Raw genomic sequence first — 15,221 nt, 5'->3', positions numbered from 1 at the left:
TTATGTTTGGCGTAAAAGCAACACAGCACATCACCCTGAACACACCATCCCCACTGTCAAACATGGTGGTGGCAGCATCATGGTTTGGGCCTGCTTTTCTTCAGCAGGGACAGGGAAGATGGTTAAAATTGATGGGAAGATGGATGGAGCCAAATACAGGACCATTCTGGAAGAAAACCTGATGGAGTCTGCAAAAGACCTGAGACTGGGACGGAGATTTGTCTTCCAACAAGACAATGATCCAAAACATAAAGCAAAATCTACAATGGAATGGTTCAAAAATAAACATATCCAGGTGTTAGAATGGCCAAGTCAAAGTCCAGACCTGAATCAATCGAGAATCTGTGGAAAGAACTGAAAACTGCTGTTCACAAATGCTCTCCATCCAACCTCACTGAGCTCGAGCTGTTTTGCAAGGAGGAATGGGAAAAATGTCAGTCTCTCGATGTGCAAAACTGATAGAGACATACCCCAAGCGACTTAACAGCTGTAATCGCAGCAAAAGGTGGCGCTACAAAGTATTAACTTAAGGGGGCTGAATAATTTTGCACGCCCAATTTTTCAGTTTTTGATTTGTTAAAAAAGTTTGAAATATCCAATAAATGTCTTTCCACTTCATGATTGTGTCCCACTTGTTGTTGATTCTTCACAAAAAATACAGTTTTATATCTTTATGCTTGAAGCCTGAAATGTGGCAAAAGGTCGCAAAGTTCAAGGGGGCCGAATACTTTCGCAAGGCACTGTACATATCATATTCTTATATACGGCCCAGCTAGAATCAGTCTGTGACACAATGTTTTTTTAATCTGTTTTTCAAAGCCTAACTTGTATTTTTTTGCCTGAGTAACCTCAGGCAATTACCTGTTAGCTACGGGATAAGGCTTTTCACACACGACAACCTGTGTGTCCTGTTCTCACAATAGATAACCCTCTTCAGAGACATGGTTCTGCTGCAGTGTTTTTACAGTGGTGACCACAGGGCCAGAAGAAAATGCCATGACACATGACACAGTGATCCCCATCCTCCCAGTTTATTGTTCAGACAATAGGGAAAGTCAGGCTTTATACCATATAGAGATACATATCAGTGGGGGCTGGTGGAGAGAGAAATCAGAGGACGGATCACTGTAATGTGTTTGATACATTTCCATTCATTCCATCGCAGCCTTTTACAATGAACCTGTCCTCCAATTTAAAGTGACACCAACCTCCACTGGTACCATTCTGATTGGTTGCCTAGATGCAGCTTAGTGTCCGTCTTAATTCAAACCTCAGATCAATTTGATGTTATTTTAATGGACAAACATTTTTGCTTTTCTTTCAAAAACAAAGACGTCTCTATATCTATCTAGTGACCCTAAAGTTTTTAACGGTAGTGTCAGTCTAACCTGCCATGCGATGAGGTCTTTCAGTTTGTCCAGTTTCTCCTGGTCCTCAGGGTGATCCCCCTGGTACTTCTCTGTGAAGAATGCCTGGAGAGAGGAGAGGAGAGAGAAGAGCGAAGAGAAGAGAGGAGAGGAGAAAGGAGAGAGGAGAGAAGAGGAGAGAGGAGAGGGGAGAGGAGAGGAGGGAAGATGAGAAGGGGAGAGGGGGGAGAGGGGAGGAGAGGATAAAGGAGAGGAGAGGGGAGGGAGAGAAGAGGAGAGAGGGGAGGAGAGGAGAGGGGAGGAGAGGAGAGAGAGAGGGAGGAGAGGAGAGGAGAGGGGAAGGAGAGGAGAGCGGAGGAGAGGAGAGAGGGGGAGAGAGGAGAGAGAGAGAAGGAGAGAGGGGAGGGAAGTGAGAAGAGAGAGGAGGGAAGTGAGAAGAGAGAGGAGGGAAGTGAGAGGAGAGAGGGGGAGAGAGGGAGAGCGGAGAGAGAGAGAGAGGAGAGAAGAGGAGAGAGGAGAGAGGGAGGGAAGAGAAGAGGAGAGAGGGGGAGAGGAGAGCGGAGGAGAGGAGAGGAGAGAGGGAGAGGGGGAGAGAGGAGAGGAGAGAAGAGGAGAGAGGAGGAGAGAAGAGGAGAGAGGGGGAGAGAGGAGAGGAGAGAAGAGGAGAGGGAAGTGAGAAGAGAGAGGACGGAAGCCAGAGGAGAGAGGGGGAGAGAGGAGCGGAGAGAGAGAGAGGGAGAGAAGAGAGAGAGAGAGAGGGAGGAGGAGAGAAGAGAAAGAGGAAAGTGGATAGGAGAGGTGAGAGGGTGGGGAGAGGAGAGGGGAAGAGAGGGGGAGAGAGGGGAGGGAAGAGAGAGAGGGGAGGGAAGAGAGGAGAGAGAGGAGAGGGGAAAGAAGTGGAGAGAGGGGGAGAGAGGGGAGAGAGGGAGAGAGGAGAGGGAGGAGAGAGGAAAGGGAGGAGAGGAGGAGAGAGAGGGAGAGGAAAGGGAGAGAGAGGAGAGAGGAGGGGGAGAGAGGAGAGGAGAGAGGGAGGAGGGAGGAGGAGGAGGGAGGGAGAGAGGAGAGGGGAGGAGAGGGGAGGTAGGAGAGGGAGGAGAGGGGGGAGGAGAGAGGGGGAGGAGAGGGAGGAGAGAGGGGGAGGGGGGAGGAGAGAGAGAGAGAGGGGGAGGAGAGGGAGGAGGGAGGAGATAGGGGGAGGAGAGGAGAGGAGAGAGGGGGGAGAGGAGAGGAGAGGAGAGAGGGGGAGGAGAGGAGAGGGTGAGAGGGGAGAGAGGGGGAGGAGAGGAGAGAGGGTAAAGAGGAGGAGAGAGGGTGAAGGGGAAGTCAGAACTCTTAACAGAAACAATCTTTTGTCTTCTGTATGACGGATGTATCTTCCTACATGGGGAAGACGTTCCAAACCACTATGATCAGATCAACCAAACTACGGTTATGTTTGTCCACAATAACTAAAGCTGTATTCATGAGCTAAGTAAGGTAGACCCACCCATGACGACACACACACACACACACACACACACAGTACCTTCTCGTAGTTGGTGAAACCGCCCATGACAGCGGGGTCCACAATGCCGTTGAGCAGCATGGAGAGGGGGTTGATGGGAAGGTTGGAGTCATTCAGGTGACGCTGCACCATGTTGCTGATCTTCTCATTGGTCAGTTGCATCGTCTCCATGGCATTCTCCAATGGGCTGATCTCCTCCTGAACACAGGAAGCAGGAAGTAAAAGAAGATTATAAGTTCTGATTAATTTCGGGTCGAGGTCCATCTGTGAGTGAGAGACATTTTACAGTCTAACAACAGGGACATTATAGGGAACCTGAGGGGTTCTGATGTCTGAATCTCTGGGACAGACGACTGACGACAACGGTAGAGCATGTGTGGATTGTCTTGAGTAAATTACAGTTTATACACCCCCCACTCCAACCTAAATTTAGAAGGATCTGTGTGACTGCCTGGCAGGGTGACTACTCTCCAATCTGCGGTGACACCCGAGCCTGGCTAGCCTCTTTAAGACCGGCATCAGATTTACAGAGACTATGGAATCTACCTTACATGTTAGTCACGATGTAACACCGAATCGTTCAGGACCTGCCCTGTTCCCCCCTCATCTGGGTGACTATATACCGTGGGTTCAGGACCTGCTCTGTTCCCCCCTCCTCTGGGTGACTATATACCGTGGGTTCAGGACCTGCCCTGTTCCCCCCTCATCTGGGTGACTATATACCGTGGGTTCAGGACCTGCCCTGTTCCCCCTCATCTGGGTGACTATATACCGTGGGTTCAGGACCTGCCCTGTTCCCACCTCATCTGGGTGACTATATACCGTGGGTTCAGGACCTGCCCTGTTCCCCCTCATCTGGGTGACTATATACCGTGGGTTCAGGACCTGCCCTGTTCCCCCTCATCTGGGTGACTATATACCGTGGGTTCAGGACCTGCCCTGTTCCCCCTCATCTGGGTGACTATATACCGTGGGTTCAGGACCTGCCCTGTTCCCCCTCATCTGGGTGACTATATACCGTGGGTTCAGGACCTGCCCTGTTCCCCCTCATCTGGGTGACTATATACCGTGGGTTCAGGACCTGCCCTGTTCCCCCTCATCTGGGTGACTATATACCGTGGGTTCAGGACCTGCCCTGTTCCCCCTCATCTGGGTGACTATATACCGTGGGTTCAGGACCTGCCCTGTTCCCCCTCATCTGGGTGACTATATACCGTGGGTTCAGGACCTGCCCTGTTCCCCCTCATCTGGGTGACTATATACCGTGGGTTCAGGACCTGCCCTGTTCCCCCCTCATCTGGGTGACTATATACCGTGGGTTCAGGACCTGCCCTGTTCCCCCTCATCTGGGTGACTATATACCGTGGGTTCAGGACCTGCCCTGTTCCCCCTCATCTGGGTGACTATATACCGTGGGTTCAGGACCTGCCCTGTTCCCCCTCATCTGGGTGACTATATACCGTGGGTTCAGGACCTGCCCTGTTCCCCCTCATCTGGGTGACTATATACCGTGGGTTCAGGACCTGCCCTGTTCCCCCTCATCTGGGTGACTATATACCGTGGGTTCAGGACCTGCCCTGTTCCCCCTCATCTGGGTGACTATATACCGTGGGTTCAGGACCTGCCCTGTTCCCCCTCATCTGGGTGACTATATACCGTGGGTTCAGGACCTGCCCTGTTCCCCCTCATCTGGGTGACTATATACCGTGGGTTCAGGACCTGCCCTGTTCCCCCTCATCTGGGTGACTATATACCGTGGGTTCAGGACCTGCCCTGTTCCCCCTCATCTGGGTGACTATATACCGTGGGTTCAGGACCTGCCCTGTTCCCCCTCATCTGGGTGACTATATACCGTGGGTTCAGGACCTGCCCTGTTCCCCCTCATCTGGGTGACTATATACCGTGGGTTCAGGACCTGCCCTGTTCCCCCTCATCTGGGTGACTATATACCGTGGGTTCAGGACCTGCCCTGTTCCCCCTCATCTGGGTGACTATATACCGTGGGTTCAGGACCTGCCCTGTTCCCCCTCATCTGGGTGACTATATACCGTGGGTTCAGGACCTGCCCTGTTCCCCCTCATCTGGGTGACTATATACCGTGGGTTCAGGACCTGCCCTGTTCCCCCTCATCTGGGTGACTATATACCGTGGGTTCAGGACCTGCCCTGTTCCCCCTCATCTGGGTGACTATATACCGTGGGTTCAGGACCTGCCCTGTTCCCCCTCATCTGGGTGACTATATACCGTGGGTTCAGGACCTGCCCTGTTCCCCCTCATCTGGGTGACTATATACCGTGGGTTCAGGACCTGCCCTGTTCCCCCTCATCTGGGTGACTATATACCGTGGGTTCAGGACCTGCCCTGTTCCCCCTCATCTGGGTGACTATATACCGTGGGTTCAGGACCTGCCCTGTTCCCCCTCATCTGGGTGACTATATACCGTGGGTTCAGGACCTGCCCTGTTCCCCCTCATCTGGGTGACTATATACCGTGGGTTCAGGACCTGCCCTGTTCCCCCTCATCTGGGTGACTATATACCGTGGGTTCAGGACCTGCCCTGTTCCCCCTCATCTGGGTGACTATATACCGTGGGTTCAGGACCTGCCCTGTTCCCCCTCATCTGGGTGACTATATACCGTGGGTTCAGGACCTGCCCTGTTCCCCCTCATCTGGGTGACTATATACCGTGGGTTCAGGACCTGCCCTGTTCCCCCTCATCTGGGTGACTATATACCGTGGGTTCAGGACCTGCCCTGTTCCCCCTCATCTGGGTGACTATATACCGTGGGTTCAGGACCTGCCCTGTTCCCCCTCATCTGGGTGACTATATACCGTGGGTTCAGGACCTGCCCTGTTCCCCCTCATCTGGGTGACTATATACCGTGGGTTCAGGACCTGCCCTGTTCCCCCTCATCTGGGTGACTATATACCGTGGGTTCAGGACCTGCCCTGTTCCCCCTCATCTGGGTGACTATATACCGTGGGTTCAGGACCTGCCCTGTTCCCCCTCATCTGGGTGACTATATACCGTGGGTTCAGGACCTGCCCTGTTCCCCCTCATCTGGGTGACTATATACCGTGGGTTCAGGACCTGCCCTGTTCCCCCTCATCTGGGTGACTATATACCGTGGGTTCAGGACCTGCCCTGTTCCCCCTCATCTGGGTGACTATATACCGTGGGTTCAGGACCTGCCCTGTTCCCCCTCATCTGGGTGACTATATACCGTGGGTTCAGGACCTGCCCTGTTCCCCCTCATCTGGGTGACTATATACCGTGGGTTCAGGACCTGCCCTGTTCCCCCTCATCTGGGTGACTATATACCGTGGGTTCAGGACCTGCCCTGTTCCCCCTCATCTGGGTGACTATATACCGTGGGTTCAGGACCTGCCCTGTTCCCCCTCATCTGGGTGACTATATACCGTGGGTTCAGGACCTGCCCTGTTCCCCCTCATCTGGGTGACTATATACCGTGGGTTCAGGACCTGCCCTGTTCCCCCTCATCTGGGTGACTATATACCGTGGGTTCAGGACCTGCCCTGTTCCCCCTCATCTGGGTGACTATATACCGTGGGTTCAGGACCTGCCCTGTTCCCCCTCATCTGGGTGACTATATACCGTGGGTTCAGGACCTGCCCTGTTCCCCCTCATCTGGGTGACTATATACCGTGGGTTCAGGACCTGCCCTGTTCCCCCCTCATCTGGGTGACTATATACCGTGGGTTCAGGACCTGCCCTGTTCCCACCTCATCTGGGTGACTATATACCGTGGGTTCAGGACCTGCCCTGTTCCCACCTCATCTGGGTGACTATATACCGTGGGTTCAGGACCTGCCCTGTTCCCCCTCATCTGGGTGACTATATACCGTGGGTTCAGGACCTGCCCTGTTCCCCCTCATCTGGGTGACTATATACCGTGGGTTCAGGACCTGCCCTGTTCCCACCTCATCTGGGTGACTATATACCGTGGGTTCAGGACCTGCCCTGTTCCCACCTCATCTGGGTGACTATATACCGTGGGTTCAGGACCTGCCCTGTTCCCACCTCATCTGGGTGACTATATACCGTGGGTTCAGGACCTGCCCTGTTCCCCCTCATCTGGGTGACTATATACCGTGGGTTCAGGACCTGCCCTGTTCCCCCTCATCTGGGTGACTATATACCGTGGGTTCAGGACCTGCCCTGTTCCCACCTCATCTGGGTGACTATATACCGTGGGTTCAGGACCTGCCCTGTTCCCACCTCATCTGGGTGACTATATACCGTGGGTTCAGGACCTGCCCTGTTCCCACCTCATCTGGGTGACTATATAACGTGGGTTCAGGACCTGCCCTGTTCCCCCCTCATCTGGGTGACTATATACCGTGGGTTCAGGACCTGCCCTGTTCCCCCCTCATCTGGGTGACTATATACCGTGGGTTCAGGACCTGCCCTGTTCCCCCTCATCTGGGTGACTATATACCGTGGGTTCAGGACCTGCCCTGTCACACCTCACCTGGGTGACAGACCTAGACCTGGGTTCAGGACCTGGACGTGTACAGAAACTCACCTTGGAGACAGACCTGACGTGACACAGACACACACTCACCTTGGAGACAGACCTGACGTCGACACAGACACACACTCACCTTGGAGACAGACCTCACCTTGGAGACAGACCTGACGTGACACAGACACACACTCACCGTGGAGACAGACCTGACGTCGACACACACTCACCTTGGAGACACACACTCACCGACAGACAGACCTGACACAGACACAGACACACACTCACCTTGGAGACAGACCTGACGTCGACACAGACACACACTCACCTTGGAGACAGACCTGATGTCGACACAGACACACACTCACCTTGGAGACAGACCTGACAGACCTTGGAGACAGACCTGACGTCGACACAGACACACACTCACCTTGGAGACAGACCTGACGTGGACACAGACACACACTCACCTTGGAGACAGACCTGACGTGACACAGACACACACTCACCTGGAGACAGACCTGACGTGGACACAGACACACACTCACCTTGGAGACAGACCTGACGTCGACACAGACACACACTCACCTTGGAGACAGACCTGACGTCGACACAGACACACACTCACCTTGGAAACAGACCTGATGTCGACACAGACACAGACTCACCTTGGAAACAGACCTGACGTCGACACAGACACACACTCACCTTGGAGACATACCTGATGTCGACCCAGACACACACTCACCGAGGAGACAGACCTGACACAGACACACACTCACCGTGGAGACAGACCTGACACAGACACACACTCACCGTGGAGACAGACCTGACACAGACACACACTCACCGTGGAGACAGACCTGATGTAGACACAGACACAGACTCACCGTGGAGACAGACCTGACGTAGACACAGACACACACTCACCGTGGAGACAGACCTGACACAGACACACACTCACCGTGGAGACAGACCTGACGACCGTGAGACACAGACACACACTCACCGTGGAGACAGACCTGATGTAGACACAGACACAGACTCACCGTGGAGACAGACCTGAGACACACACTCACCGTGGAGACAGACCTGACACAGACAGACACGTGGACTCACCGTGGAGACAGACCTGATGTAGACACAGACACACACTCACCGTGGAGACAGACCTGAGACACACTCACCGTGGAGACAGACCTGACAGACACAGACACAGACTCACCGTGGAGACAGACCTGATGTAGACACAGACACACACTCACCGTGGAGACAGACCTGACACACACTCACCGTGGAGACAGACAGACACACACTCACCGTGGAGACAGACCTGACACACTCACCGTGGAGACAGACCTGACGTGGACACACTCACCGTGGAGACAGACACGTGGACACACACTCACCGTGGAGACAGACCTGACGTGGACACAAACTCACCGTGGAGACAGACCTGACGTGGACACACACTCACCGTGGAGACAGACCTGACGTGGACACACACTCACCGTGGAGACAGATCTGACACAGACACACACTCACCGTGGAGACAGACCTGACGTGGAACCATCTCAGGATCCCAGGCAGTTTGTAGGCCGTGGTGTAAGTGGTTCGCTCGATCCACATGTTCTGGAAAAAGACAATAAAACACAATACAACAGAAGAAGCTGTAAAGAGTCTTTCTGTCTCCATGGAGATGAACAAACGACCGGTTTCAGTATGACAGACAGGAGCACTTAGAATAGAGACAGATAACGGTTGTTCTTTCCTGGTTTTACAGATCCAACATTTCCTGTTGACGTTAAATGTACCAGAGAGAGAATGGCTGTTGAGTTAAAGTCCAACTGCTGGGGCTGGAAACACAATAGTAGGTGTGTGTGTGTCTCTGTGTGTGTGTGGGTGTCTGTGTGTCTGTGTGTGTATGTGTCTGTGTGTGTCTGTGTGTGTCTGTGTGTGTGTGTGTCTGTGTGTGTCTGTGTGTGTGTGTGTGTGTGTGTGTGTGTGTGTGTGTGTGTCTGTCTGTGTGTCTGTGTGTGTGTGTGTGTGTGTGTGTCTGTGTGTGTGTGTCTGTGTGTGTGTGTGACAGTACTGACATCTGTCATTAGTCACAACAATTACAGTACTGTCATTAGTCACAACAATGACAGTACTGACATCTGTCATTAGTCACAACAATGACAGTACTGACATCTGTCATTAGTCACAACAATTACAGTACTGTCATTAGTCACAACAATTACAGTACTGACATCTGTCATTAGTCACAACAATGACAGTACTGACATCTGTCATTAGTCACAACAATGACAGTACTGACATCTGTCATTAGTCACAACAATTACAGTACTGTCATTAGTCACAACAATGACAGTACTGACATCTGTCATTAGTCACAACAATGACAGTACTGACATCTGTCATTAGTCACAACAATGACAGTACTGACATCTGTCATTAGTCACAACAATTACAGTACTGACATCTGGCATTAGTCACAACAATTACAGTACTGACATCTGTCATTAGTCACAACAATTACAGTACTGACATCTGTCATTAGTCACAACAATTACGGTACTGACATCTGTCATTAGTCACAACAATTACAGTACTGACATCTGTCATTAGTCACAACAATTACAGTACTGACATTAGTCACAACAATTACAGTACTGACATTAGTCACAACAATTACAGTACTGTCATTAGTCACAACAATTACAGTACTGTCATTAGTCACAACAATTACAGTACTGTCATTAGTCACAACAATTACAGTACTGTCATTAGTCACAACAATTACAGTACTGTCATTAGTCACAACAATTACAGTACTGTCATTAGTCACAACAATTACAGTACTGTCATTAGTCACAACAATTACAGTACTGTCATTAGTCACAACAATTACAGTACTGTCATTAGTCACAACAATTACAGTACTGTCATTAGTCACAACAATTACAGTACTGTCATTAGTCACAGCAATTACAGTACTGTCATTAGTCACAGCAATTACAGTACTGTCATTAGTCACAACAATTACAGTACTGTCATTAGTCATTAAAGGAAATGAAGAAAAGAAAGATTAGAGAATAAATATGAATATGATATTTACCGAGAACTCGTTGTCTGGGTCCTTCTCTCCCTTCCTCACCGGTCTGGAGTACTGAAACTGATACACTTCATTTATCATGTAAAAGCTGGAGGGAGGAGAGAGATAGAGAGAGAGAGAGAGAGAGGGGAGGGGAGAGAGAGAGGGAGAGAGAGATGGAGAGAGATGGAGATGAGAGAGAGAGAGAGAGAGAGAGAGAGAGAGAGAGAGGGAGAGAGAGAGAGAGAGAGAGAGGGAGGGGAGAGAGAGAGGGAGATGGAGAGAGAGATGGAGAGAGAGAGAGAGAGAGAGAGAGAGAGAGAGAGGAGAGAGAGGGAGAGAGAGGAGAGAGAGATGGAGATGGAGAGACAGAGAAAGAGAGAGAGAGAGAGAGAGAGAGAGAGGGAGAGAGAGAGAGAGAGAGAGAGAGAGAGGGAGAGAGAGAGGGGAGAGAGAGGGAGAGAGAGAGAGGGAGGGGAGAGAGGGAGATGGAGAGAGATGGAGATGGAGAGCGAGAGAGAGAGAGATGGAGGGAGAGAGAGAGGGAGAGAGAGATGAAGAGAGAGAGAGAGATGGGGAGAGAGCGAGAGATGGAGAGAGAGAAAGGAGCGTAGAGAGGGACAGAGAAAGAGAGTAAGAGAAAGAGAGAGAGGAGAGGGAGAAAGAGAGGGTGAGAGAGAGGGAGAGAGGACAGAGAGTGAGAGAGTGGGAGAGAGGACAGAGAGAGGGAGAGAGTGGGAGAGAGGACAGAGAGAGATAGAGAGAGGGAGAGAGGACAGAGAGAGAGGAGAGAGGACAGAGAGAGACAGAGAGATAGAGAGAGAGAGGACAGAGAGACAGAGAGAGAGAGAGTGGGAGAGAGGACAGAGAGAGACAGAGAGATAGAGAGAGAGAGGACAGAGAGAGACATAGAGAGAGAGGACAGAGAGACAGAGTAAGATAGAGAGAGAGGACAGAGAGACAGAGTAAGATAGAGAGGACAGAGAGAGACAGAGACAGAGTAAGAGAGACAGAGAGACAGAGTAAGATAGAGAGAGAGGACAGAGAGAGACAGAGAGACAGAGTAAGATAGAGAGAGACAGAGAGACAGAGTAAGATAGAGAGAGACAGAGAGACAGAGTAAGATAGAGAGAGACAGAGAGACAGAGTAAGATAGAGAGAGACAGAGAGACAGAGTAAGATAGAGAGAGAGAGACAGAGTAAGATAGAGAGAGAGAGAGTAAGATAGAGAGAGACAGAGAGACAGAGTAAGATAGAGAGAGACAGAGAGACAGAGAAGATAGAGAGAGACAGAGAGACAGAGTAAGATAGAGAGAGACAGAGAGACAGAGTAAGATAGAGAGAGAGAGACAGAGTAAGATAGAGAGAGAGAGACAGAGTAAGATAGAGAGAGACAGAGAGACAGAGTAAGATAGAGAGAGACAGAGAGACAGAGTAAGATAGAGAGAGAGAGACAGAGTAAGATAGAGAGAGAGAGACAGAGTAAGATAGAGAGAGACAGAGAGACAGAGTAAGATAGAGAGAGAGACAGAGTAAGATAGAGAGAGAGAGACAGAGAGACAGAGTAAGATAGAGACAGAGAGACAGAGTAAGAGAGACAGAGAGACAGAGTAAGATAGAGAGAGAGGACAGAGAGAGACAGAGAGACAGAGTAAGATAGAGAGAGACAGAGAGACAGAGTAAGATAGAGAGAGAGGACAGAGAGAGACAGAGAGACAGAGTAAGATAGAGAGAGAGACCGAGAGACAGAGTAAGATAGAGAGAGAGAGAGACAGATAGAGTAAGATAGAGAGAGAGAGAGAGAGACAGATAGAGTAAGATAGAGAGAGAGAGAGAGACAGATAGAGACAGAGAGAGACAGAGAGACAGACAGAGAGAGACAGAGAGAGAGAGTAAGATAGAGAGAGAGAGAGAGAGAGAGAGAGAGAGAGAGAGAGAGAGAAACAAGTAGAGAATTAAATTAAAAGTGTTATGGTCCATCTGCAGGTCGATTCAATGGTTAATTATGTTGCTGTTTCAGGTGAAAACAGGTCAGTGAGTCAGTAGCATAAACATCCCTCACTTAGACTGTCTGCCTGACTGTCTGTGTGCCTGTCTGTCTGTCTGTCTGTCTGTCCAGTGCTGGAATGAACTAATTGAAATCATAATACACAATTCCCAGAGGGATGAGTTCTTAGATGGGGAATGTAATGAAGCTGCAGGTCCGGACCGGACCGGACCGGACCGACCAGACCAGACCAGACCAGACCAGACCAGACCAGACAGACAGACAGACAGACAGACAGACAGACAGACAGACAGACAGGACAGACAGACAGACAGGACAGACAGGACAGACAGACAGAACCCTCCTATCCAGGTTAAAGATTTCTCTCACTGGGAGTTGTGTTCTGGGGTTATCTGAGGGCCCAGCTGTCTGACACGAGGTTGGACCAACACATCACTAACAGAGCACTATCTTTAAATAGTACTGTGTAACGCTGGTCTACAAATAGAGCATGTTTCCTTTTCTGTTCTTTGAAAACCATGTGTCTCATTATGTGGTCTGAGACTTTATTAGTCGACTGACATTCATATCAAATGAACGAGAGCCGTTTCCATAAAACAACCGTGTTCTCTGGGTGAGAAGACGTAGGAACATTTCCAACAGCCGTGTTCTCTGGGTGAGAAGACGTAGGATCATTTCCAACAGCCGTGTTCTCTGGGTGAGAAGACGTAGGAACATTTCCAACAGCCGTGTTCTCTGGGTGAGAAGACGTAGGAACATTTCCAACAGCCGTGTTCTCTGGGTGAGAAGACGTAGGAACATTTCCAACAGCCGTGTTCTCTGGGTGAGAAGACGTAGGAACATTTCCAACAGCCGTGTTCTCTGGGTGAGAAGACGTAGGATCATTTCCAACAGCCGTGTTCTCTGGGTGAGAAGACGTAGGATCATTTCCAACAGCCGTGTTCTCTGGGTGAGAAGACGTAGGAACATTTCCAACAGCCGTGTTCTCTGGGAAGACGTAGGATCATTTCCAACAGCCGTGTTCTCTGGGAAGATGTAGGATCATTTCCAACAGCCGTGTTCTCTGGGTGAGAAGACGTAGGAACATTTCCAACAGCCGTGTTCTCTGGGAAGATGTAGGATCATTTCCAACAGCCGTGTTCTCTGGGAAGATGTAGGATCATTTCCAACAGCCGTGTTCTCTGGGTGTGAAGATGTAGGATCATTTCCAACAGCCGTGTTCTCTGGGAAGATGTAGGATCATTTCCAACAGCCGTGTTCTCTGGGTTGAAGATGTAGGATCATTTCCAACAGGCTGTTTGAACATCTGTCATTGTAATTTTGTGATGCTGATAAAACAAACCCCAACAGAGACCGTGTGTGTGTGTGTGTGTGTGTGTGTGTGTGTGTGTGTGTGTGTGTGTGTATATGTGTGTGTCTGAGCTATGTGTGTGTGTGTGTGTGTGTGTATATGTGTGTGTGTCTGAGCTATGTGTGTGTGTGTGTGTGGTGTGTGTGTGTGTGTGTGTGTGTATATGTGTGTGTGTCTGAGCTATGTGTGTGTGTGTGTGTGTGTATATGTGTGTGTGTCTGAGCTATGTGTGTGTGTGTGTGTCATTCGTTCCACATGTGTATCCACAAGGACAGAGAAGCTGAATGTTAAACACCTCCTGGGCAGCTTGGCTCCGTTCAGCTTCTGTCTACAAACCAGGGTTTATAGGGTAGTAGTGCACTACTTTAGACCAGGGTTTATAGGGTAGTAGTGCACTACTTTAGACCAGGGTTTATAGGGTAGTAGTGCACTACTTTAGACCAGGACCTATAGGGTAGTAGTGCACTACTTTAGACCAGGGTTTATAGGGTAGTAGTGCACTACTTTAGACCAGGGTTTATAGGGTAGTAGTGCACTACTTTAGACCAGGACCTATAGGGTAGTAGTGCACTACTTTAGACCAGGGTCTATAGGGGTAGTAGTGCACTACTTTAGACCAGGACCTATAGGGTAGTAGGGCACTACTTTAAACCAGGGTCTATAGGGTAGTAGGGCACTACGTTAGACCAGGGTCTATAGGGTAGTAGTGCACTACTTTAGACCAGGACCTATAGGGTAGTAGTGCACTACTTTAGACCAGGGTCTATAGGGTAATAGTGCACTACTTTAGACCAGGGCCTATAGGGTAGTAGGGCACTACTTTAGACCAGGGTCTATAGGGTAGTAGTGCACTACTTTAGACCAGGAACCTATAGGGTAGTAGTGCACTACTTTAGACCAGGACCTATAGGGTAGTAGTGCACTACTTTATACCAGGACCCATAGGGTAGTAGTGCACTACTTTAGACCAGGACCTATAGGGTAGTAGGGCACTACTTTAGACCAGGGTCTATAGGGTAGTAGTGCACTACTTTAGACCAGGACCTATAGGGTAGTAGTGCACTACTTTAGACCAGGACCTATAGGGTAGTAGGGCACTACTTTAGACCAGGGTCTATAGGGGAGTAGTGCACTACTTTATACCAGGGTCTATAGGGTAGTAGTGCACTACTTTAGACCAGGACCTATAGGGTAGTAGTGCACTACTTTAGACCAGGGCCTACAGGGTAGTAGTGTACTACTTTAGACCAGGGTTTATAGGGTAGTAGTGCACTACTTTAGACCAGGGTCTATAGGGGTAGTAGTGCACTACTTTAGACCAGGGTTTATAGGGTAGTAGTGCACTACTTTATACCAGGACCTATAGGGTAGTAGTGCACTACTTTAGACCAGGGTTTATAGGGTAGT

General features: G+C 50.1%; 1 protein-coding gene across 1 annotated transcript in view; it reads right to left on the bottom strand.

Moving 5' to 3' along the window:
• Positions 1-1,388: 1,388 nt before the first annotated feature.
• Positions 1,389-15,221, bottom strand: part of LOC121844051 (dedicator of cytokinesis protein 1-like) — a gene marked incomplete at both ends in the record, with an annotated part of 85,386 nt that continues 71,553 nt past the window's right edge. The window contains 4 exon segments of the mRNA XM_042313920.1: positions 1,389-1,472; positions 2,893-3,069; positions 8,904-8,990; positions 10,480-10,564. Coding sequence (XP_042169854.1) covers positions 1,389-1,472; positions 2,893-3,069; positions 8,904-8,990; positions 10,480-10,564 — 433 coding nt within the window.

This window comes from Oncorhynchus tshawytscha, unplaced genomic scaffold, assembly GCF_018296145.1.
Source record: "Oncorhynchus tshawytscha isolate Ot180627B unplaced genomic scaffold, Otsh_v2.0 Un_contig_6825_pilon_pilon, whole genome shotgun sequence".
In the NCBI taxonomy this organism is placed as follows: domain Eukaryota; kingdom Metazoa; phylum Chordata; class Actinopteri; order Salmoniformes; family Salmonidae; genus Oncorhynchus; species Oncorhynchus tshawytscha.
Note: the sequence above shows the minus strand (reverse complement) of the source record. Positions and strands in the feature narration are given on the sequence as shown.